Here is a 25209-nt window from a genome sequence, read left to right on the forward strand (position 1 = left end):
CTGTCATGATTTTTTTGAGGGATTGAAATGGTTTTCTTTCCTGAATTGTAATGACAAGTCAAAATCTGGGTAACTTTTTTTAAACTTCAGCCAGAGCGATCCTGTACTGAAGTGGTTTATACTTGCTGCAGCATAAGCAGCTGCTCCTTCAAAGGCTGAATACTCAGCATGCTCTTTCAGAGAAACAAGGGATGTACAGGCTTTTTTGAGTCTTTTAGGTGTTTCTTTTAACCTGTACCTTGAACCTTTGATTGCACCCTTAGAACTAGGTCTTGAGCCTGCCACAGGCCCACAGTCAAAGAGGCAGAAGGTGTGCTTTTAGATCACAGGGGGATCCAGTATGTCATTTATTATGCAAGGGCATATCCACAGACACCAGGTACCTAAATTGAACAGAATATTGTTTTCAGCTAATTACCTTAAAGAGCATGTGTCTTTTATCAAGAAAATAAAATTTGAACTATTATATTTAACTGTACTTATAATTTTATTTTGTAAATATATTTAATAAATCTTGTAGGATTTTACTAGCTATTTCATAACTTGTATTTAATGTATTTAACATCTCTCCCTGCATTTCAATACTATTTATTAACAAAGAAGTGTTGCAAGGTGCAGTTTAAAGAACATAAAACTCTAATATTTGAAGGAAATTACATATTATGATAAATCCTTTTGTCTCTACTCATTTCTTGGCACAGCTTTTTCAAAGCCAGAGATTGTTTTGCTAGTGTTTCTAGAAGTAGTAATGGAAGTACCTGGCCTATTTTCTAAGCCCCACTAAGTGTAGGTTGTAGTCATTCCATGGCTTCAGCTGCTGCTGTCTGGGCTCTCAGTGGTCACAGTGTTAGAGCTGATGAAGATTAGGACCCAGGTCTCAATGAGCAACATTATCAGTCCTGGGAGTTCAGGCAATTGATCTAATTCAAGCACCAGTAGGTTAAGAAGTTTCGTAAAGATCACACAGTGACAACCCCAGGAAAAGGACCTGCAAATAGTGCTTTAAAATAAAGTAGCTGAAGTTCCATCTCCCCCATCCTTTTCCCTGGCCTGCTGCACCCCTGTGAGCCCCATGAACCTCGGTGGGATTCACAAGGTTTTTTACATTTTCTATCAAACCTAATATTTTAATTGCAGTGACAGCTTCTCTAAGCTATGATGAACTAGCTTCTAACTTCATACTAGCTTCTCCTGGAGTCAGTCAGGGCAAGTACCTGCCCTGTAATGCCTGAGAAATTTCCTGGAGTGGGGTGCCTCCTCCTTCTTTGCCCACATATAAAACATATAGAGGACAGTGATCATATATTCATTATTACAGTTTCTATAATTGGTGTTTTTATGTTAATAGTGGTAATAAAATAGTAGTAATAAATAGTGTTAATTAATAATGGCAATAAAAGTAATTGTGATGTTACTTTAGGGAAATATAATGGAGAAAAAAACAATTCTAGAAGAACTTTTAAAGGAGTCATAACAGAAGAAAAATATCACCAATTAATTACAAGAAAAGGTTCTTTGTTCTGACAAAATCAAACACTTCTGATTATGAATATGACAAAGGCATATGAAATATATTTTTAAAATAAGCTATTTTAAGATTTTCCAGTGCCACTCTCATTTTCTTCTTTGAAACTTGATTAGATATTATGTGTTAGAAAAACAGCTGCACTTTGTTTTGAGTTGAATTATAGGGTATCAAATCCTAGTTTCATTTCAGGAAAACACTTATGTGCAGGCTTAAGAGTGTTTATATTCAAAACAACCCCTACAGTTGTGCTTACCTTTGAGCATCTGTTTGTGTCCTTCCAAGGGGGACTTCAGCAAGTAATTAACATTGACATATGTTTACACACTGCCTTGGATAGGGATGTTTTCCTTGTTGAGGTTTTGCTCTCAACTGATGTAAATAACTGGCTTCAGAATTTACCTGTATGAGACGTAATTAGTGCAGAATCTCATCCCTCAGCTGCACAAAGCAGATGGTTAAACTGTCCTTCTTTCCTAAGGAATGACTATATATCACAAAAGGGTGGCCTTTCACTCAAAAGATCTCCCATTGGGAATATATGTTCCAGGCAACTCATTTTCATTTTTTTGCTCCTTTCCATACATTTGAACTCCTGCTGTGAGTTACATCCCATTACAAAACTGCAGGGAAGCTCGTTGAGAATAAACTCCGTTGCCTTACCAAAATTATCAATGCCACAGGTAGGCTTTGGGCCTGCAATTGAGGTGTTTTCCCCTTAATTCCTCCTTTTTTCTGTCCTATTCCCCCCTTCTGCCCCGTACTCCTGCAGCTGAAGCAGATGCTTTCTCTGATGTAGGGCTGAGTCTTGTAAACCTTGTAACTGACTTAGGAAGGAATTTGATCTGTATATTAGATGCAGGTAGGGCATCAAGGAGATTTTTTACTACCTTTCTCTTAAAATTTGACAAACCTGAAGCTATGGCTTATACATCTTGAAGCACAACATTATACAAAATCATCCAACTGGAATACTTCATATTGTGTTAACTTTAGTTTACAATCTGCTGTGGCTTTTTCTCTCTTAGGAAGAAAGAAAGTGAAGGGGGGTCAATTAGGATTGAGAAAATCAAATTTGTTAAGATAGTGAATCTTGAGGAAATAATGCCTTCTGCAAGACAATATTCTTTTCAGGTTAGCCATGAAATTTGTTTCATTTATGTTTCTTGTGAAATATGCCCATTATCCTAAGGTTACACTTTCTGTTCCTGTCCTAACCTGATATTGCTGAGAGCTACTGATACTGATACTTTATGGTTGGATACAGTGGTTTTAAAGCTCTTTTCCAACCTAAACACATCTGTAATTCTAAGATATTTACAGCAAGGAAAGAACCAGTCCCTATTACTGAAGCTGCAACTTTCCTGAAATATTTTAATTGACTGTCATGGAATTTAGATCAAGTCTTGTTTCTTTCATGTTCACAAATCTATCAGATACTTGCTTTAATTTTATCTGGAATATATCTGTGTGATTATCATTTATTTTAAAGCAGAATTAAGCGCATGAAGTTCTTCTTTTAATTCTCTCTGTCTAATTCCACTCCTCTCTTTTGGCCTCGATGCCAGAGCAGGATCTGCCCCCTGACTGCCTGACTGCCATACAAGTGTTCCACATTCATGAAATCCAAGGCTGTGCCTTGTATCAGGAGATGCAGCTGCACAAAGCACATTTGTTCAAAAACTTAATGTCATGAGAAAAGAATAACTTCGAATTTGTTGCCTTTCATCAGTTTCAGATGCCCAACCCAGATTCCTCCAGGAGCCTCCATCAATCCCAGTTCTGTGGGCAGTGGGACAAGCAGATGTGAGAAATGGTCACAGATTCCCTGCTGGAGTGCCAGTGACAGACTGCCCCACCACGAGCAGCAGGCTGCTAGTTACTGAACAGTGCATTAATTCATGACCTTGCAATAATTGCCTTGCCCAAGAACAAGCCCATGACAGAAACATAACATTTAACTGCCTGGTTGATCCTAGGTGTCATTCTGAGCTTTCTTTTTCCTTCTCCCTCCCTCAGTGTTGTGGCACCAAATGACACATTTACGTTAAATTAGCGTATTTATGTCAGGAGTACATAATTCAATTCAGTAGGGAAAAGCGTGTGCTATAGTTTCAGGATGGGGCACTGGGAAAACTGTGTTTCTAAGAGACTTTAGGATCGTGATAGCTGAACATAAATTCCTGCTGTAATGCTGTGGCCAAAGGAGCTAATGTCATCCTTGGACGTGGAAGCAGGCACATATTGAGTAAAAGCACTCGACATGTTTTGACACTGCTGTGATCACCAAGAGAATATTGTGTCTAGTTCTGGTGACTGTAATTGAAGAAAGATGTTGTGAGCTGAACAGATGTCAAAGGAGAGGGTTGACAATGACTAATAGATTGGATGGATAACATGTTAAAGAGAAAAGCTCACAGGGCTCCACCATTTCACTGCATAAGGAGACAGGAAGCACATTGATCAATATGTGTGTACTCACCAGTGGGAGTAAACATTTAACAAGAGCTCTTTGGGCTAACATACAAAAGCAGTAAAGTGGCATTTGAAATTCTGTGCAGATGACTGAAAAGCAATGTACACAAGGGAAGTGAAACCCTGACCTAATACGGACACACACAGAGACAGCCCAGTACTAAAAATAATCTAAAAAGCCAAGCAGATGTTAGTAATTATCAGGTAGGAATTGAAGGAAGATAGGCTGAAAACAAGTCAAACAAGCTGATTGTTTATTTTGTTAGTAGTAGTTAAGCTGTAGGACTACTTACTGAAGGACATTATAGATCCTAGTTATTTGCTTAAAAAGGTAACAATGAATTCACAGAAGAAATATACTGCTCAAGGGGTATTAGGTATAAGTGCACCACCTTTGGATCAGGATTCTCTGGTACTGTACGGCTGCCTTGAGCATGTCTTTTTCCTCAGTACTTGTTACTGGATGCTGCCTGGTTCCTGGACTTGATGAGCATTTGGTCTGGCTTTGTGTAACACGAGCCAGAAGCTGGAGGATGAATGTGGAAAAACTGAAGTGGAAAGAAAGAGTTTACATGTGGATTATAAAGCCTTCTGTACACAGATGATGGGAATATCCAGAAATATTTGATGCCATCCTTTGTTTCTGCAACTGTCCTTAGGACACTTTGACTAAAACAGTACACTCTTATAATATTTGAATTTATACCATTTCACGTGTGTGTTAAGCTTTTCTCAACATCATAACTGCTATACAATGTAGCTTTTAGTACAAGCAGGGGAAATAAAACACTAAATTATATCTGCCATGTTTGATCAAAAAGTTTGTGACATTTTTACCTACTGAATAAACCAGATGGGTTTTTTTTTGTCTTTATTCTTAATACCTCTAGTTAAATTCTAATCTTTGGCTGTAAGACCCTTCTAGTCATGATGTCGCATAAGTTGGATGGGTAGGAGCAATAGAAATTGAGCAAAAGAGAGTGCATGGGTGAGCGTAAAACAATACAGTTTTAGAAGCTAAACTCTTGCATTAATATCTCTTTTTCTAAACAATGTGATTTCATTTGCATAATTTATTTTAACATGATTTTCTGACATATTTTTTGTACAATTTAATTGCAGTTATTTCAGGATTTTAGGTTTTATCTGTATAGACTGAGAGAGGAACATTTGTAGAACAGTAACCCCGTGGGTGTCACATTTTCAGAAGGGAATTCTCTCATGTCTGTGTACATGTTAAACAGTAAAAGACCATGTTTGGTATAAAGAATAGCAGTTTATGGATATTTGGGCTACAGACTTTTAAATTGTGATTATTTGAAATTGCAGAAGACTGTAGATTGATTTGTCTTAAGCTTTTACAGTCAAAAATAAAAAAGTATGAACCCAAAATGAAAAGTTAATCCAAAAATGTAATTGAAAGCAGTTAGGAACTTGATTTATGATTGTGAGACTGCCTGTATCAATTTTGAAAATTGAAATTAATGATACTGGCATATCTACTATTACCACAGGTTTCATCATTATGGAATACTTAAAAATGTACAGAGTTGTCAATTGATTTGTGACAGTAGTTTGAAGAGCTTCATGTAGCTTCAAAGTCACTTGTTACAACAGCAAATAAGGCCATGAAACCCCCAGTCAGCTGCAAGGGCAAGTAAACACCCCATTACCAGTCATGGATGGCTTAGCCAAGTGAACTAGAAAGATAATTTTTGCATATTGAACACTTCAGTTATGCCAGATAATAATGCATGCATGTTAATGTGCTGTACTCTGTGTTCCTAAATATACTCTGAATTTGTTCCTAAATAAGTTTCTGGTGTTGCTAACAGAGATGTGTGGAGCACAGGGAGACGGTCTCCGCAGGGATGGCTCCAAACCGCCTCAAGCTTGTGACCACTGGGTAATTGAAGGCAGTATTTCTTAATCACTGATTCATAGACTAAAAGAGTCAATGAAAAAAACTTCAACAAGGTTGAAGCCAGCAGAACATGAGCCATTGTGTGCCCAGCTGGCCAAGAAGGCCAATGCTGGTAGCAATACTGGCTATAGTCATTGTAGAAATGTCTATTAAGTAAAAGGCTTATTTCCAGAGGGATCAGGGTACACCATCAAAATTAGTTCTCTGGTATGTAGGAGATCCCCATTCCTAGAGATCCCAAAATGTCCTCTCCACCACCCTCCACAGTGAAAACAGTGCAGGGCAAGCATTGTGCCTATGCTATACCTGCTATACCTGCCCTGCAGGGTGAGAAATGGTGAACTGCACTTCTCTCAGGCAGTCCCAAGCTGTGCTCTTCTGGACTTGGGTCATGGGTACAGATGCCTGCTTAGGAATGCCAGTTTAGCCCAACTTTACAGAGGCAGCCTCTAAATTAATGAACTGGGAGGTACATCTGAGCTCTTTACATGCTCTTGCCTTTAGCTAGACTTTATATCAGACAGAAACCCAAAAGTGTGGTGTCCCAGCAGCACTCGCTGGGCCGTGCTGTCTGTCTGAAACAGGCAGGATTTCACAGACCCAGAGACAAACAGGACACCAGGATGCCAAAAAGTACTGCTTGAGCTCAATTCGACCTGAGTCCTTCAGCACAAAGTTGCTTGATCAAAAAGGTCAAGAGCTGACAGAGTTAAGAATGAAAGTAAATTTGAAGATTTTTTCCTCTTTTTATTTCCTCATCTATCTCCTCCTCAATAAATGCTACAGCAATAGTGATATCTTTGACCTTAGTTTTACTGCCCAACTTAATTATTGACATTCATAGGTGGGAAGGAGGTAATGATGACAAGAGAAGAGACCAAAGTGGCTTAAGTTATGATGTGTTTATCTCTTAAATAAAAGGACTAACAGTAGGGTCTGACTGATGATTACACACCCTCTGACAAATTTAAATGGATTATGTTTCGAATCACAGGATTTTTAAATCTGTATTTCCTGCACTTTTAAAAATTTGTTTTCTTTTCTGTATATTTAGATCTGGGTCTATTTCCTAGTTTTTCTCTATTATCAGAAAGTAACTTAAAGAAAAAAGAAAGAAAAGCTGGAATTTTTATTTGTGCAGTTGATATGAAAAGCCAGGGCTTTAAGAAACACATAGATTGTCAAGAGACAGAAGATAAAAATCACAAGAGCTGTAAAATGGAGCTTTGAGAAGAAATAATAATAAAGCCCTAGAGAGAAGCTATGAACAAAGAAGCTTTTGACTTTTTTTTTCTGATAGTGAGACTTGAAAGCAATGGCATTGTGAACATGTAGCAGCATAGCCTGTTTTGAATATCGTGGTCTGTTATGCCTGGGTTCCATCAGGAGATGCTTTGTCTGTATGGAGAGATCATCAGTCATGCAAATCTGCTTCTGCACATTCTGGGTTCTGCTAAGTCTTTATGATTCATTTCTACTATCTGCTTGAGTTCAGAGAAGATATTTCTAAAGTGAAGTTTAAAAAGCAGGGATGTGACAGTTTTCTGATGGGTACTTCTGAAACAGGTTCAGTAAATGAAGCTGTAATAATTACCACATCTGGATAGAACAAATTGACTACATTTTCCCAAGCCATATGATATAATCAGGTTTAGAAGGCTAATACTGACTTCTCATAGTGAGGAACAGTCTATATTTAGTCACAAAGCTACTTCTATAAGCTCTCAGCACATTTTTACTTTGTCCTTTCATCCCTTCAGTTTGATCATCAGAGGTATCACCATCCCCCTGGCCTTCTTTCTGCCTCGCTCTCAGTTCATGTCCCTCACCTCTCCAGCATCTGCAAGGCTTTCTCCCTTGCTTTCTTCCCAACTGACCCGAGGTGTCACTTTTGTACAAGGCATTACTTTTGCACACTCGCATCCTGCACCTTTGATGCCTCCGTTTCTTTCATCAGTTCAGCATTATACCTCTCATCTGCTACAGAGGAGCTGGAGCCTGCAGAGTGATGCCATTACAAAGAATATTGGGAACAAAAGGTCCCTTCATGGGAGCCAGAGGGCACTTCCTCTGTGCTTTGATAACCACAGGAAGCAGGAGCTTCCTACCTGAGACACACTTTCACCTCTACTGGTGCCTGGCATCCACTGTCTTTGCAATGGACAATGGTTCATGTAGGTCAGACCAAGACTCTGGTAGAGCAGATGAAGTTCACTGAGTGAACACACATATCCTCTCGTTGTTACATATTGGACAAGCCTTATGGCACCTGAAGTGATCCAGCACATGCTCCCAGATGTGTAATAGCTATGCAGTTCTGCAGATATTAATCATTCCTCATGTGCACATCAGAGCTGAATCTCAGACTGTCACCAGTGGCCCTCTCTAGATGGCTGTGGCACAGTCATCATTATGAAAACCACAATAATACCACTGCAAGCATAAAGGAAAGAATAGGATCTACTCAGTTACTCAGGAAATGCTCTGGGACTTTCAGCCAGAAAAAAATGGACATGGAAAGCTGTATATATGGACACAAAACAGGACATTAATCTCTACCAGACTACACATGAAGTCTGTCCAGAATATTGCAACAGTCAAATATACATCCAGCAGTGAAACACAGATGTGCTCATCTTGGACTGTTCTTTTCCCTGGCAGGTTGGACAAAGAAAAATTAATTTCCATTATAATAATTCTATACACCATTTACTTTTCCCAATGCTTTCTAGTTTCTTCTGCTCACCCAAAAAGATGAAATTTCCATTAGAGGATGACACTCTGATCATGTCCAAAAAAAACCTCACAGGAAATGAAAGAGCAATTTAATCTTTAAAACTCTCAAAAATTACAAAGGCCTAATGTCAGAGGTGCACATCAGCTCATAAATATGATTACTGAATATCAATTTGCTCTAACATCTCTAGGTGCTCTAAAGAGACAACAGTTTAATCTCTGGACTATATTTTTTCCCATCTTTCTGACAACTGCAGGCAACTCTAATTCTGTCATTATTCCCCAAAGCCACAAAGGCACTCCAAGATTTGAGTCCTGCCTAACTCAGGCCCTCCGCTATAAGGTCCTTTCCACCAAAGTCAAATATGACCAACAGGGACCACCAAGTAGCATTACTTGATGAGTAACAGGTCTACTTCTAGTCAAGAGAAGAGGACTCTTCTGTGACTGATACCTCTGTAAAGAATGAGTATCTCGTTGGAGCTTGGTGTGATGAGATTGAGATTTTTTGTTTGCAGAAGAGTTTATGTGTGTCTTCTGGCTCAGTGGATTCAATCAGGTTCTGTGTTTTCTTCTTGTTTAAATTAAGAAATGTCAATAAATAGAATACATAGAATGCCATGGTCACTTGGACTTGATTTAAAGGAATCACAGCCTGCTGAAAGACACTTGGCATTATTTCCTGACAATGCATTACAGTGGTTTTTAGTGATAAATAAATAAATAGGTGGCATTTGCAGCCTTTTCTCCTAAGTCATTCCTATTTTCTCTCATCCTTAGCTGTCAGGGTTCCAAGTGTAGTTTTCTCTGCTCTTAATTAAAGCATTGTGATGTCTGACATTTCCCTGATTTCTAAATGCATTTCAGTGCCTTCATTTTAGATAGGCTTTTGCCCGTGATTTGATGGATGTCACCTAACTTTAATGCCAGGCTTCTCGTCCAAGTCATTTTCACAGATATCCTGAACAGCCCCTAATGAAAGGTAGACACTTCTGCAGGATGACATATTTCACGTGAAGACATGGGTCAAAACCATGTGAGATGAATCCCATAGTTACATACCAATTACATTCAACTCTGCCCAGGGAAAGTCAGGCACCAAGGAGTGAGATTCCTTATATCCAGCATGCTTGGCAGAGAAACATCAGAAATGCCTGTAAAGGAAAGGGACTGATTTAGAATTAGCATAGCTTTTGGCTTTCAGTGATTAGCAATAAACAGTTGATCAATGCTTGTTGTGTTTGATGATAATGTTACTATTGATCAAAAGCCGTTAAAAAAAACTCCTGAAGTTATTTTTAAAATACTCTGATGGGATCTTTTGATACAACAGTACCCCATCACAGTTAGTTATAGTAAAGCACAGCTTGGTCAAGTGGTGTCTGGAGTGCAGGAACTGCAACAGTTCAGAGAGGTGGCAGGATTGTGACACAAATCAGGTCTATCCTGTAATTCTGGTAATGAGAGCTTCCTATTACAGCAGTGTCAGTCTTCACTCAAAGTTAATTGCTTCTGGTGCCATCATCATGGAATTTTGTTCTGTACTCGCCTGTCTCTCACATGTGAACAACAGCGCCTGGGCTGCTTTCCTCATCCATTCTAAATGGATAAAGGAAAAAGCTGCATGCCTGTCCCCATCTTCTGAACTTTGATTAATTTGATTATTCATTATGTATGTTGAAGATATAAGTGATCATATTCATGTCATTTGTTAATTCTTATTGCAGCCTGTGCAGCATCGCCTTATCATTTATTTTCTCTGTCTTCAAAATCTGAAGCACAGAAGCCTGTCCTGCCCCAGGGGCTGCCACCAGACAAGTCAGCCCTGAATATGGCTGTGGCTCAATGCAACCATGAGCACAGAAGAAATTCAGCTATCCAGCTTGTCAGAAGCAATAAATACTGTGTATCACAAGAAAATCACTCTGACTGGTGGACAGTAAGGGATTTGGAAGGGTAAGTATGCCCTGCAGAATGCTTTTGTTCCATGACCAAAGTCTTCCTCATACCTCATCTTCAAAGACGAGACTGCAGACAGCCCTGGCACCTTTCAGGATCTATGTTAGAATTATCTCAGTAGATTTAAACATTGCTCTAGAATTGTCTTCTGTACAACTCCATTTTCATTACCATCCATGGCAGGCAGGTTGAATAAAACTTACAGCAGTCACTGCCTAGTGCAATAGCTAAGATAGTATCCAGTGGCCTTATTTTTTATATGTGCCTAAAGAAGGACTTGTGTACACAGAACCTGTGTGTACACATTTTTTCCAACTATTTAATTTACATGAATAAAAAGATAAAATCTCTCCTAACAAATGTTGCCTCCTGTTTGTGTGCAAACCAGTTTTAGATTAGCACCATTACAACTGCAGTAGTAGAGACAGCATGGGAGGCCAGTGAGAACTGCTGAGGCATGAATCCTGTGTGACTTCAGTCTCAACTCAGCTTTAGCAATACTTTTCCCCAAAGACAGGGCATCCCTATCCTGCCATTAAAAATGGCCATTAAAAATGGTTTAATTTTTCTTTTTGAGGTTCATAAATGGAGAAACTCCCTTCAGCAAATTAAAATAAGATTTTTTCATTAATATCCATCAAGGGCAGAAAAGAGTACATTTTCCAAGTTATTAAATGAGAAACAGCTTCAGGAGTTCACTGGAGACCAAGGCAGTACAACAAACAGGAGTTGCCTGGAAGAGATAAGGTTCGTGGTGTGTCTCAGGATGGATAATAGCTGAGTTTAATTTTAAGTACTTGACAGAAATGTGGAAGGGAAGAATTTTTGAGCTAGGGGATCCCCAAATTGCTTTGGAACAGACTGAAATTATTTGATCTAGTCATAATTCCCTGATTAAGTTTACAATTACAAGAAAACCAACAAATAAAGCCACTTAAACTTGAGGTAAAGTGTCTGCACTTCATAACTAACAAGATTGCATACAGTTGTGGATGAAGAAAGCAGCACATGACCCTGGGAACTCAAAGAAAATGATAAGTTGGTAATCTGAGATACACTCCTAAACATCTTCATTTAGGGTTATGTAAAAATATATGATACAGGCAGCTTTGCTTATGGAGCCTGAATAGAGGGCTCTAAGATGGATGAAGGAGCAGAGAGGCATTCAGAAAAAGGAAGCACATTTACAGGTTTTTTCCTTTGGGTTGAAAAACTGAGGCTTTTGCAGTCTTGATTGCATAAGGAAAAGTCACATATGCACCGTAACAAAACCTTTAAATTCTGCTTGAAAAAAAAGAATGAAGATTTTGATTTCTTGAATGTAGGAAGAACAAACATCAGGACTTACCTGTTTCACCTGTTTTTATGAATGATCAGTTTTCTTGTGCTACTGAGATCTGTGTCAAAGGGACTCTTCCCACCCATATCCACCCATATTCAAATATACAATTTATTCCCCACAGTTATTTTTCTGATGGGTGTGACATCCAGTCCACCACCTTAAACCTAAGGATGCTTGTTGGCCCCTGTAACGTAGATCCATCATGCCAGCTCCTCTGAGTGGTAGCTCAGCTGTCCATATTCACTTAGCTTCTCAGTTTCATCTGGCATTGTACAGGGAAGAGTGCTGAGCCTACCTACTGGCTTTTCATGATCAGCCTTGGCTAGTTTTCAGGCAGCCATTAGTCACTGGTGTCCATCACGGTGCCTGAGATGGCACACGAGGACATCCTTGAATGGCTGCTCCAACCTCCCACTCAATGAAAACAGCCACGGAGGAAGAAACCATTTCAATGTCTAGCAAAAAGAGTTCTTCACTGAAATGCAATTTTCTACAATAAATTGCTTCTGTATTTTTATGCATGGCAAATAAAAGCAGAAATGTTTTAAGCATGAGCATTTCTGTTAGTGGCGTTCTAAAAAGTGGGTCTTTGATTAATTCCTTTTGCTGTTTTAAGTGGCCACTCTAAGGTGCAGTCATGTATGCTATTTAAACCAGGAACTGTTTATCTTGTGGGAATGAAGGATTTGTACCAAGTACTTACTTGAGAAAGCTGCCTTGGAATGATGATAAGCCAAGGTTAATCAATATGCAGCCATCTACTGCTTAAGTGTTTTCCACACCAGTCTAGTAAAGATGAGGCAATATTTCTGGAATATATTTCTTTTTAAATAATCTTCTGAGTATTAAGCATAAAGTTCCCTGAAATGCTTAGAATCAGAAAAAATTTATCTTGACTCACACATTAATACAAAAACCATCCTGGTTTCATTTAAATCAGTAAGGTTTTGTCACTGACTTCAATGATGCTGGGATTTCGATCTTTGTACTCTTATTTCAACATTAAATCTGCCTTGCTAGCACTCCTGTGCTTTTGTATGTATGTATGTGAGTAGTCCAGTGCAGGATAAAGGGAGTCCAGATCTGTCAAAGTGATACATCACATCCATCTTTCCCTTTTTAGTAAGACAACATAACATTTTAAGCATTAGATGTATGCCAAACTATTTGGATGAAACGGAATAGATTGTCTCATAATAAACTATACTGGACAAAATTCAGAGATTCCCTTGAAAAATCTAGACTCTTCTAGTATCCTGTGAAAGGAACCATAAAAAAGAATCTTTATTATTTCTGAACAAGAGGTTATTTTAGAGGCCTCTTTCTTTGTCACACGAACTCCTGTCATCTGTCATGCTAAGAACATTTGTTTGGAAGTCTAAGGTTGTGCAATTTTGGAAAGCTTCCATGTAGTCTCTGAAAAGGTAGATGCAATCTCCTCATAAGGTCACTAAAGGGATATGTAGTGTCACTGCCTGTTACAGCATGCACTGAGAATATTTGGCTTTCTAACATACTGCACAGTGGAGGAGAAAGGCTGTTTGAGTGTTCACCAAGTGATAAAAAAATCCAGACAATTATATGTGTCAATTTTAAAAATCATCATCTTAGACCATGGCATAACTACTCAAGAAAAAAATATACATAGCATTGCTTTCAACCCAAGAAAGGAGTTTTTCATAGAGTCGTTGAATCTTATAATGGTTTGTGTTGGAAGGGACCTTTAAACACCATCTAGTCCCTGCCATGGAGAGGGATGTTTTTCACTAGATCAGGTTGCTCAAAGCCCCATCTAACATGATTTCAAACACTTCCAGGGATGGGGCATTCACAACTTCTCTGGGCAAACAGTTCCAGCATCTCACCTCCCTCCTCATGAAAAGTATCTTCCTTATGTCCAGTCCAAATTTACCCTCATTCTGTTTAACACCATTACTCCTTGCCTCGTTACTACAGGCCTTAGTACAAAGCCTGTCTCCATCTTTCTGGCAAGCCCTTTTAAGTATTGAAAGGCTGGAAGTTTTTCACAATTTTAGCATATTGTATTTTCATTGCAGGGGAAACTCCTGTGTCAGCGAACTGACATTGGCAGAAGAACAGAGCATTGCTAAGCATGAGTGAGTTGATAGAACCCATCTTCAGGAGAACCAGAATATTCTTTGGGCAGAGCTTGCATTTCCACTTTACATGTTCACTATACATACAGCAATGGTATCCTGTGTATGGCTGTGCTAATAATGATAATAATTATAGATATTGTCATCAGTGACTGCCTGCAGACCTCTGAAGGCATGAAGGTATTTGTTTTCAGGGAAAGAAAAAGTCATTTAGACAAATGAGTCTTGTATACCAAAATGATGCTACATGAAAGGGAACTGCTATTAAAGACTTCATTGGGGCTCCCTGAACTGATCTGACAGAGCATGTTTGGATTGTTTCTCCCATTTGGAAACTCTCAGTTTATTTAGTTTACTTAAATATTATGTAACCAGAAGGTTACATAATAAAAATAAGGTTAGAGGAGAGCTGTGTACCTCCCAAGTTTAAGACTGTGTCATGGTCTGCAGGAGACAGAGCAAACTGCTTCTGATAGAGCTCCTGGCAGAACTTGAGGGCAGCAGGATCCTCCTCTAAGTAGTTACTGTAAAAAGTCAATGTCACAGAATGGACCCAGACATTTAGGGCAAGGCGAGCCGCTCATGAGGGGAAGCAGATGGGAACTAATGGTTTCCCTGTAATTTCATGGCAAATAACCACATATGCAGGACAAGTCCCAGATCTACCCTCTCACTTTTAAAAGCAGTTTTGAAAATATTTATAATGTCTGGTATTTTTTTGTGCGTCTGCTGGACTTTATTCAGAAACCATCCTGAGAATAATAAGCCAAATATTTCTCTTTGTAGTTGGTATGCAGGTAATATCTCCCATGCCCAGTCTGAGCAGCTGCCCTGTCAGAAGGTCCTACAAATCCTTCATTGCTTCTCTATGAACAACCACAGAACGGTTTCTGTGTCTGTTGTCCTTGCTCTGCTGTGTAGCTAGAGGATGCTGATGCTCTTCAAATAGCTGTAGTATTGTAAGTTAGAAATTCTTGTGCTGACTTGGTATTGACAGTCATATTTCCAAGAGTGCCTCTCCTACATAAATGAACAAATTTTGCACCTCTAAAATAGTCTTAGAACAAAGTCACACTGAGTGCATTTCCCATCAAGCTCTGTTTTTTTAGTTATCACCTCTAGTCCTGTGTTGTTTGCTCCAGTGTGGCTTTTCCTGCAGGTCAGTCTAGAGGAATCCTCTGAGGTGGTTTTACGATATACAAACGTGGAGTAAAAGCAGCTCACCGGGACAAGAACACTATCTGAGCAAACTCAGCACTGTGCTCACTGAGTGTGGACTGGATGCAGCTGACTCGGAGCAAGGATGGACAACATCACAGGACTAGTCAGGTGCACAAGGAGATGACTGCACAAATACTTGTCCATGTCTCTTTCTGGAAGAGACAGAGCCTCCTCCATGCTTTCCTCTTGGATGTGCTGTGTAATCATGTTTTCTTCTTGTGGCTTGCTACTTGCTCTCACTCAGTCTTGATGGTACTCAGCCACCAACTCCTTTGATGGAACACGATCCTTTGGGAGCCTTGGCTCACTGTCCTTTTCCTTAGACCTGCACAAGAGGTTCAGAATGAAGTTCAAGTGTGGCCAAAAGATTGGGAAATTATTGACAAAATTATGTCCCTGTCCCCAAAGATGCTGGATACCACTGGCTCCAATTAACTTTAGGGGACAGGAAATTTCCTTCAAACTTCACAGCAATGAACTTCTAGGTTTCTTCTTTCCTCCGTGCAATATAGAGGTGTAGCTGTTAAATGAACTCTGAAAACCAGAATTTCCAGCCCAGACTGGCAAACCATTAACAGAAGTAAAGTTGGATAGCAAAAGTTAGGATTAGAGAACCACATAAAGACTAAAAACAGTGCAAAGATAGAGTACAGTGACAATCTTTTTACTTCTTCAGTATTTCAGAAATACTTAGACAATAGAAAATACATCAATCTAATTCTTAATGTAAAGGAACTAAGTGTGGTGGGTAGGGCTCTTATATGTGGTGGTGATTGGGTCTTATAAACTGTATAGACGCTGGAGGGGACATGAGGTTAATAACTCTTCATCTCCCCACTTATAGATCTATATCTCTGCAACAAAACAAAATTGCAAACAACTTACTTCATGTCTGGGCTGGGGTAGAACTCATCTAATTTTAAATATTTATAGTGGGATACCACAGCCACTTACCTAGACCTTCTCTTTAGTGGAAAGAAATATTTCTCAGGCATAATTCATCTTGTCCTAATGTAGTCCTTAAAGGAGTTCGGATGAGTCATGTCTCCTTCTTTCTGGACATTACGCTGTAAAAGCCTTGAACTCACTGAAATTAATCCCAACCTCATTGCTTGTTTCTTGTAAGTTGGGGGTTTTTTGGGGGGTTGTTTGTTTGTTTGTTTGTTTTGTTTGGTTTTGGTTTTTTAAATTAGGGAAAAGAAGGTGCTTTTCTGGTTCTGTCTAGCCAGGCAGGAATGTAGACTGTGTCTGTACTCAACAAGGTTCCTTGCTGAGTATCCAGTGAATGTGTAGCATTTCTATGAGTGTGCCATGGACACATGGCTTGGTGTGACTGGTCAACAGCAAAATCTCTACATTGTGTTAAAAATTAACCTGGGGCACATTCGGGTCATATTCATTCTTTGAATTTGAACATGAAAGTGGCTCCCTGAATGGGGAAACAGAGGTCCAGAACTGTCTCATCTAAACAATGACATGTAGCAGGCACATAATCTGGGGGAATAGAGTAGTCTCAAGAGTGAGAGAGAAGGAAGGGAATGGGAATGGGAGCTGGAATGGGAAGAAGGGGAAGGGAGAAGGGATGGGGAAAAGGAGGGGGAGGAAGGGAAGATGTTAAAAATTGGATGTAGAACCAATGCAAGGGCAGAATGTGAAAGTCTTTTGCTCCAGATGTAACTGTTGGGAGACAACTGCTAACCATCAGATTTCACTGGAATATGCTGCAGGAACCTCCAGTGGGCTCCAGGGAGCCTGTACTGCATATCTCAGGAGGCAGAAGCAGGCTGAGGCAAATGTAAGAGTTTTCCTGGTGACATCTACTACGTATTTTTTTTACTTGGCCAGCTGGAGCACTGCAGCTCATGCAACAACTAACCAATCTATTAACACAAGGGCTGGAAGGCACTTTGCAAGGTTTTGCCATGTACTGCATTATGTGATGTTTTTAATTAGTAAAAAAGGAACAGTTAAGCATTACATGTGTACAAACCCCTGAGAACAAGTACTACCTCACTGAAAATTACTGCTTTGAATCAATTCCCAAAGTTATACACTACCACCAGCACAACTTAGCTTTCTGGAAGTACGTTAGGATGTTTTTGGTGCTGTTTCTGGAGAGCTGTCAGTTCAGGCAAAGAGATCTTGTAAGGTATCCCACAGGAGAAGTGGTGCTGGGAAGGCAGGGGCATGACCTAACACTGGTCAGTTCTACCCCTCGGGGTCAGCCACAGCTGCACTGCCTTTGCTGGCACTCTCCCCAGAAAGCATTGTGGTCTGCTGAGCAGAGACACCCAGCTGGCTCAGCACAGGCAGCTCTGGAGGAGCAGCACTAAGGTCACATGTAACCAGCACTGCCCAACATGATCCTTGTGGGTCCCTTCCAACCCAGGATATTCTACATTCTAATGCACTCTGCTGCAGAGTGGAGCTGACAGTTCTACAGCAATGCACACTGTGCTGCCTGCCTTCATGGGCTCTGGGCTCAGGAATTAACGTGCCGCTTCGCAGCACAGACATCCAACATACTTCCAGAAAGGTAAAGGGTAGGAAGGATCCCTTCCCATGACTCCTTAGTAGCTGACCAAACAGCCATTAGACAAGTATTCAGTCAAAAAATATATGGAATATAACTTTGAGCATACACTGTACAGCACAAAGTGTTTGGGATGATTAAGTTTCCCAAAATAAAAAAAAAATAAAATCGTGAAGTAATAAATAGAAATTATTGTACATTTCTCTAAGTTTTGTTCTTCAAATATCAATACAATGTACTGAAAGAAATCATTGAAACTGGATCCCATCTGAAACTGAGTCCCATCTCAGACTTCAATTACTCCATTTCAAGAAGGATTGAATGTTCTTCTGCTTATTACTTTGAAACTTTTGATTGATGACAATCAAAAGAAGACTCAGTATTGACAAAATTACAGTGTTATAGCCAAAACCTGAAATAGGATTTAGCAGCACAAAAGTGTGGCCTTAATGGTGGGAAAACCCCGCATTTATCTGCAAGTTTACAAGCAAGTATTTCAAGTTGTTTTGATGAGGGGATCAGTCCTCTCAAGGTCTTGTACCTAAAGTTTATGTTAAACTTAGCTTTCAAAAATGCTGTCCTTCATTGGGGAAATAAACTGTTATTTTATTGGCTTAATAATAGTGAACGCAACCAAATTTCTGGTGCATTACACTTCAGGGTCAGTAGCAATATTTTGCCTTCTAACTCTAGACAAAAACATACTGAAGATTTTTGACAATTTATGTTACAGTCTTGCTTTATTTTTCAATTGGGGTGCAGTCCCCTCAGGTAGCATTTTTGTTATATTGTTGATGCTTTCAAAGAATTGCCTTTATGTGTAAACAAAGCTGTTACAGCCATACTTCACTAGTTACCACAAACTGATTCAGAAATCAGAAACATCAGAGACCTTAAGTAGCAGAATTCAAGCTGTAAATATAAAGTCAGTTTCCTGAAAACTGGCTGTGCACCATGGGAAAGCAGAAATAAAACTTGAGCTTGATTTCAGATTGAAAACTGCAGATGCAAACAGTATCGCAGAAGTTAATGAGCATGCACACAGAGAATACAGCCCTAGATAAATGTTCTCAAGTGATCATTTGCAGAAATAGGCTTCTACTGAACTTCTCATAAATTAAACTGCTTAAATTGCCTTTCACTCTGTTTGTAGTGCATTGCAAAAAATCCAATCAATGCTTTTCACTTTTTGATGCCTTGGTAAATTCTGAGACTACTGAAACAGGCCCAGAGTAGGAAGCCTTTTATAAGATATTGTTTAGTTTCTTGCCCTGTTGCTGTTTTTCCAGATGAATGTGGGTTTCTCACCTTTGTTTCTCATCCTACAATTTCCTTATTTTTAAAGCTGGGATAATGCTACAGAATGTTTTTTCAATCAATAGTCAAAAAGTGAAACAAGAGAGTGACTTACTATTGCCTAACAGTCTCAAACTTAAATGCGTCAATCAAAGATGTAATTATTCATTGAAATGCTAAAGGACAGTAATTATTAGCAAACACCTGATGGTTTTTGGTCCTCTTTGTGTTCTTTCCACTCATCTCTTTTCATTTCTCCACTAAAGGCTTCTAGGAACTGGTTGATTGACAGCAAACTTACTGTGAAAGTATCTGACCTTGGGATGACAAGGTAGGTGAAAGAATTGGCAGCCTGGTGAAGCTCTGATGTTGGTGTATATGCACTTTACTGGCATTGATCAGCTGCAGCTGGCTGTCAGGGAAGTTAAGACATGGAGTGTGACACAGCGCTTTGTGTTTTCTTTCCATTAATGACCATAAGTCATTATGCAATAAGAATAAAGAATATAGAGTCCCTCAGCTGTCGCAAAAAGGTAAGGCTTAAAGGCAAATCACAGCTGAGAGATTTCAGTAGTCATGTTTGTAAAGAAATCTCAAAGTTTACCTTGAGTACAAGATTTGCACCTGATTTGGGGACCAGGCATCTTAATGAGTGGCCTCAATGAAGAGAAACTGGAGAGGATGAGCAGCTGATGGAGCATGGTCTCTGAGAAGAGGCTGAGGGAGAGAGCTGCTTAGCCTGGAGAAGAGGGGGATAGATGGGATCTAAAAGCTCCCTATAGCCACTTACAAAGCTATTGGAGCCCAGGAAGTCTTATCTGTGCCAGGTCATGTAACAGCAGACACTGGCCACAGGCTGCAACTCGGGAAGTTCAAGCTGGATAGTAAGAGAAGTTGTTTCTCCAGAAGGGTGGTGGAACAGTGAAACGTGCTGGTCAGGAAGATGGCAATCTTTAGAGGTTTTTAAGACTTAGCAACGCAGATCCATGGCTGACCTGCTCTGATATTGGGAGTAACCCTACTTGAGCAGAAGGCTGGGCTAGATTGGCCTGACAACAGGTGTTTCTGTGATCCTGCATCATTTCCCTAGTAAACTGATAGCAATGATCTGTTCAAGATTATAGGTAATGTCTCTATCAGGTATTCTTTGGAAATCTGAGGTTCTGCCTAGGCTTTCTTTAGGAGCCTTATGATGTTCAAGGAAGAAGCAGTAAATAGTATTTCACTGTAACTCGTTCACAACCAAGTTTGGTTCTTGCCTTTTAGGTATGGTCTGGATAACCTGTATATAAGTTCTCTAGGAACCAGGTTTCCAGTGAAGTGGTCAGCACAAGAAGTTTTTCATCACACCAAATTTAGCAGCAAGTCAGATGCATGGGCCTTTCCTATGCATGGAATTTGACATATGAATTTGTATGTATGTATGCCATTACATTTGGATTTCATCAGCTTGTTAAGCAGAAATGTTAGACATTGAACATGCTGAAGGGCTATAAAAAGCAGTTATAGCTCGTGTTCTTTTTTAATATTTTTTATGCAAACAAGCCCTATCCTATCTGGATTTTTTAGCCCTAGGATTCTTCCTTAAGGCAAACAGAAGCTGCCCACTCCATATTTGCTACATATGTGTTTAATAGGGTCAAGTAAACTTTGGCAGTGGAGATCAAGTCGAATCTTTAGTCTGCCTTGACCATAAATCAGTGTTGCCCAGCTGTGGGAGTCTCTGTGAGTTGGGACTCTATCTCAGCAAAAAGTGTATCTGTTTGCAGATCACTTTCCACCAGGAATTTTAAACATTTGAACTTCTACTTCTGTGGTTTCAAGCTGTGATTTCCAAATCCCTGGAGTCTGCTCAGTGTTTCTAAAAGTCTGCAAAAGGTGTCAAAGGAAAGAAAATATTTTGTGAACCGGCTTGAATTTCACTTACCTGGAATCTGCTCCTCCAGCAGGAATATTTTGGCAGCTGTCAAATCGATGAAAGATTGGCATTGAACCACAGTGAATAAAGCAGATAAAAGTGTTTCTGAATGTTGGGTGGCTTCTTATCTTTAACCTCAGCTAGTCTCCCCGTGTTAGCAACTCTGGCAGAAAAACAGCTCATTCATGCCCTTTAGAAGTCATTTATAATATATACAATTAAATCAGAAGTTGGATTTTGTGGTGATACACTTTCTCTTTGCTCCTATTGATTAAATCCTGGCCCCAGGCTTTGCTGTCATTAACTTCAATATTGGCGTTAACTTCAATGAGAAATTTTATTTTTCCTTAGAAGATCTTTTTATCATTTTAACACTATCCATTGATGCTGTGGAAGCAAGGGGAGAGTGGGATCAGTCCATTCTTGTTTGATTGTTTTTAACTAATGAGCCTCTAAAGGGCTAAAGAACAGATCTGATGTATTCATATCCCAAAAGCAGATGTCAGAGAACAAAGAATCCTGGTTTTTTAATGTTCTCATCACAGAAAGCTGGGATTTGGATGCCATTTTAGTGTCACTGTGACACTACAATGCTCTAGTCTTCAAGCTGGAGAGAGATCAAACACCCTATAAATTTCTTTTTTAAAAAAACTTCTTACAGCCAATATTATATATCATTGTGAAATAAATATTTCACTTTTTTTTTTTTCTTTAGGGTAGGCATGTTTATCACATATATTCAGTTACAACCAAAATTGTTTCTTGCAAGGCTATAATTATGAATTATTGATTATTATATTACTCAGTGTTTCTATTGCTTCTGTGTAATCCAGTTTTTAAGCATATGTGTAACTGACACTGTAAAATTTTTGGAAATCTTTGTGATACCAAAGAAGTGTATGTCACACTCAGAAAAATCAGTAAATATTTTCTTATTATTTTAGAAAGACATCGATACCTATAATTTTCATTTTGTTTTTCCTTCCTTCTGTGCACACACACATACATAAGAGGATGTCTGCATGTATTCTGCAGAAAATTCAGCCCAACATTGTTCCCATTAAATATATTTTATAACTAACTTTATCACCTAAATGCATCTACTTCTGCAGTAGGAGTTATTTTACATTCAGGTACAGAATCACACTTGTCAGTCATCTTTTTTGGACAATATTCTCAGAGTATGAGCAGTTTAATGTTGCATGTGTATCTTGTTTCATGAAAAAGGACTTGATCTTGTATTTCTTGACTTTCATTTCATATCTTAATATGGGAGGTGTTCACTTTGAGAAAGCAGCCCTGTGAGCTTCATGGTAATATGCAGAAAGTTTCTCAAGGATACAGACTTCACAGACCACAGCAGGTTTCAACCATCATCTACCAGATACCGGACAACTGCTGGTATGAGGTATGTGTGTACATCTGCACATACAAACTGGAGAAAACAAAGTAATAGGAGTCACTGGGAGTCTCTGCTGATAGTTGAATTGATGCTTATAATGAAAATATCCTTTAATAAAAGCCATTGCTTGTAAGTAACACATTCTATATTATCTAGTTTAGGACATGGTTAATGCAGGAAATGGGGCACAAAGGCAGGTTGGCTTCCTTTTTTTTCAGAAGCACATATTTAACATAATGCCCTTCAGCATCAACAAAATGTACAGGATGAGATTTCTCTCACCTAATTTTAACAGTTTAAAAATTGTGTGCTGAGCTAAACTCACTGTCTAAATTTGTTCCATGATTACAGGACCGTTACTGGTATCTCCCCATGGTCATTTGCCCTTCCTCTCACAGACATAGAGGACTCCAGTTTTAGGGGTAACTCTGTGTGAAATAACCCTGCCCTTACAAGGAGAAGGATGTGTTACCCCATCCATGAGGCTTCTAGGAGCTTTACGTCAGACACTGATCGTGCTCATTTGGTTCTGAGATCTGCATCTTCTGTGCCAAAAATTACCCTGATTTATTGTTCCTCTTGACCTAAATTTTGATCACCTCTCTGTAGACCATGACTTGTTTCTCACCAGCAACAAAGAACTGTTTTGCACATTATTGATGACACCATGAAATGACTGTGATGTTCTCTCCTTTTTTTAATATAATTGTCGGGAAAATGAGTAAAGTGACTTATATTAGAGGACATATTAATGCAAAGAAAGAAGATTAAACTATCATAATGTAAGATAGATAATTAAGTTTATTTATATTTACCCCCTGCAACTTTATTTTAGCATGCAGAAATTTGTAGCAACATCACTCTCTATGAATTTCTGCAAGCTAAAATCATGAAAAACTAATGCAAATTACAGTTCCTGAATTATTTTAAAATTAAATTACTATACCCATCATCTTTGCTTTGTTTACCTACCAGAACAGCTCCCTGCATTTTATCAGCTGTTACCATTCTTTTGAGGCATTGAGAGAAGGTAACAGAGCTTGAAAAATAGGATTCAGAAATGGATGACTGCATACTGGCTCCATATCACCTGCCTGCTATACAAGAGCTGAACCTAAAATCTGCCTGACATTAGCCACCCTTATTATTCTGTATTTTAGTGTTCTTCTCATTTAATCAGGGGGTTGACCAAGCAGCATATGGAGAAAGAGTTTGTGACGCTCTGTGGGTGACAGAATTTGGAATGATATTGTAGAAGAATATAATTTTTGTTAGCATTTTTTCAAGACTTCTCAGACACTGAGATATATATACCAATTATGTGCACTCCTTCAGTGCCTCCAAACTGTCGTTATTTGGCCTTAACTGGAAGTGTAAAAGGGAAATATATGCTTGGTAGGTTTTCTGATTATCATAACTCATCTGAATGTGTTTTTTCTTTATAATCACCTGAAGCTGACACCTAAAGTCAAATTTAGAACTACTGCAAGTGACAGCAACATAAATAGATATAGTCTTACTTTCAATTACTTAGAAATTACTACAGGTAAAATATTATATCTGTTTTCTCATCAGTATTATTGACTTTAGTTTTGGCCCTGAGGGCGTATATTTGATTTGAAATTCATTCTAAGCTGCATATTTAGGATATTTTCAATTTAGCAACATATGAAGCATCTACTAGAGTGTTATTGCTTCCTGCAATAACTGGTAGAAATAAAGAAAATAATGTTTTATGCGGAATTCTATAGTCACTGAAACAGTAAACGGTAAATTTGCTGATCTCTATAAAACTTGAGAAGCAAAAATTTGAAGATAAATGAAAATGCTATTAATATAATTGCTTAGCCAAATATTTTACTCCTGAGGCACTGAAATTTGGCTTCTGATGTTAGTGCTTGAATAGGAGCACCCACCTTTCAAATGTGCACAGCACTACAAAAATTAGTGCTAACTTCAGCAAGTCTTGAGATACCAGATACATCTGAAGCTACGTAAGTGTAACAGAGGGATCTAAACTTAGACACTGACAGTTGCAAAATGCTGATCTAATATGTATAAAGAGGTTTTAAAATAATTTCTGAAATAAATCCTTTTCTCTCTTCTCATATCTGAGCTAGTTCAGCGTATGATGCCCATAAGAGTCCAAGTGATGCCTGCTTGCCCTTTCCCTGATGGAGCTGGCCCAGCCCTAAAAGAGACCCCTCTGCCGCTCTAGTTTGAGCTCTCCTGAACCTAAGGAATAAGAAATGCAGGGTGCAGACATGTGGGGAAGGGGAGAAAGAAATGAAGGTCTCTGGCCAGACAGAGGCTCCCGTGCCTGTGCTTGCCCGCATTGCTTGGTCCCAGCACTGGAAGCTGGCTCGGAGAGCACATCCTTGTCTTCGTGGGGAGCTGCAGGTGTGTTTGAAGGAAAGCTGCATTTGGGGTTATGCAAATGACTTGGGATCTGTGCAGGCCTGGGGGCCACGGAGGCTGCACGGGAGGGAGGGGTAGGGCTTGCTATGATGCTGCCTGTGAACCAACCTGGGCCAGGGCGTGCTGACTCAGAGAAAGGGTCAGGGAGGGGTGCTGACCCTGAGAAAGTAGGAGAGGGAGGGCCCCCCAGCACAGGTGAGAGCTATTGGTGGGGCTAATGCATGCAGCTGATTTTTTTCATATAAAAGCCTTTTTATTTATGTTCTTCCAACACCCTGCTATATCCTTTTAGTGGCTTTTTGTGCTGACAATTCTCAGTAGTGTTTTTTGATTCATAGCACAG

At 39.2% G+C, this 25209-nt stretch overlaps 1 protein-coding gene across 1 annotated transcript; it reads left to right on the forward strand.

The window, feature by feature from the left end:
* The first annotated feature begins 1429 nt into the window (after positions 1-1429).
* BMX (BMX non-receptor tyrosine kinase) lies at positions 1430-23492 on the forward strand. The gene is given in 14 exon segments (XM_032099913.1): positions 1430-1461; positions 1463-1560; positions 2562-2693; positions 10388-10616; positions 14019-14078; positions 14865-14919; positions 16493-16560; positions 17241-17282; positions 17284-17443; positions 19395-19459; positions 20395-20507; positions 22300-22454; positions 23417-23458; positions 23460-23492. Coding segments are annotated over 14 exon segments (1284 nt in total).
* Positions 23493-25209: the final 1717 nt, after the last annotated feature.

The sequence above is a fragment of the Corvus moneduloides genome, chromosome 2 (genome assembly GCF_009650955.1).
Source record: "Corvus moneduloides isolate bCorMon1 chromosome 2, bCorMon1.pri, whole genome shotgun sequence".
Classification (NCBI taxonomy): Eukaryota; Metazoa; Chordata; class Aves; order Passeriformes; family Corvidae; genus Corvus; species Corvus moneduloides.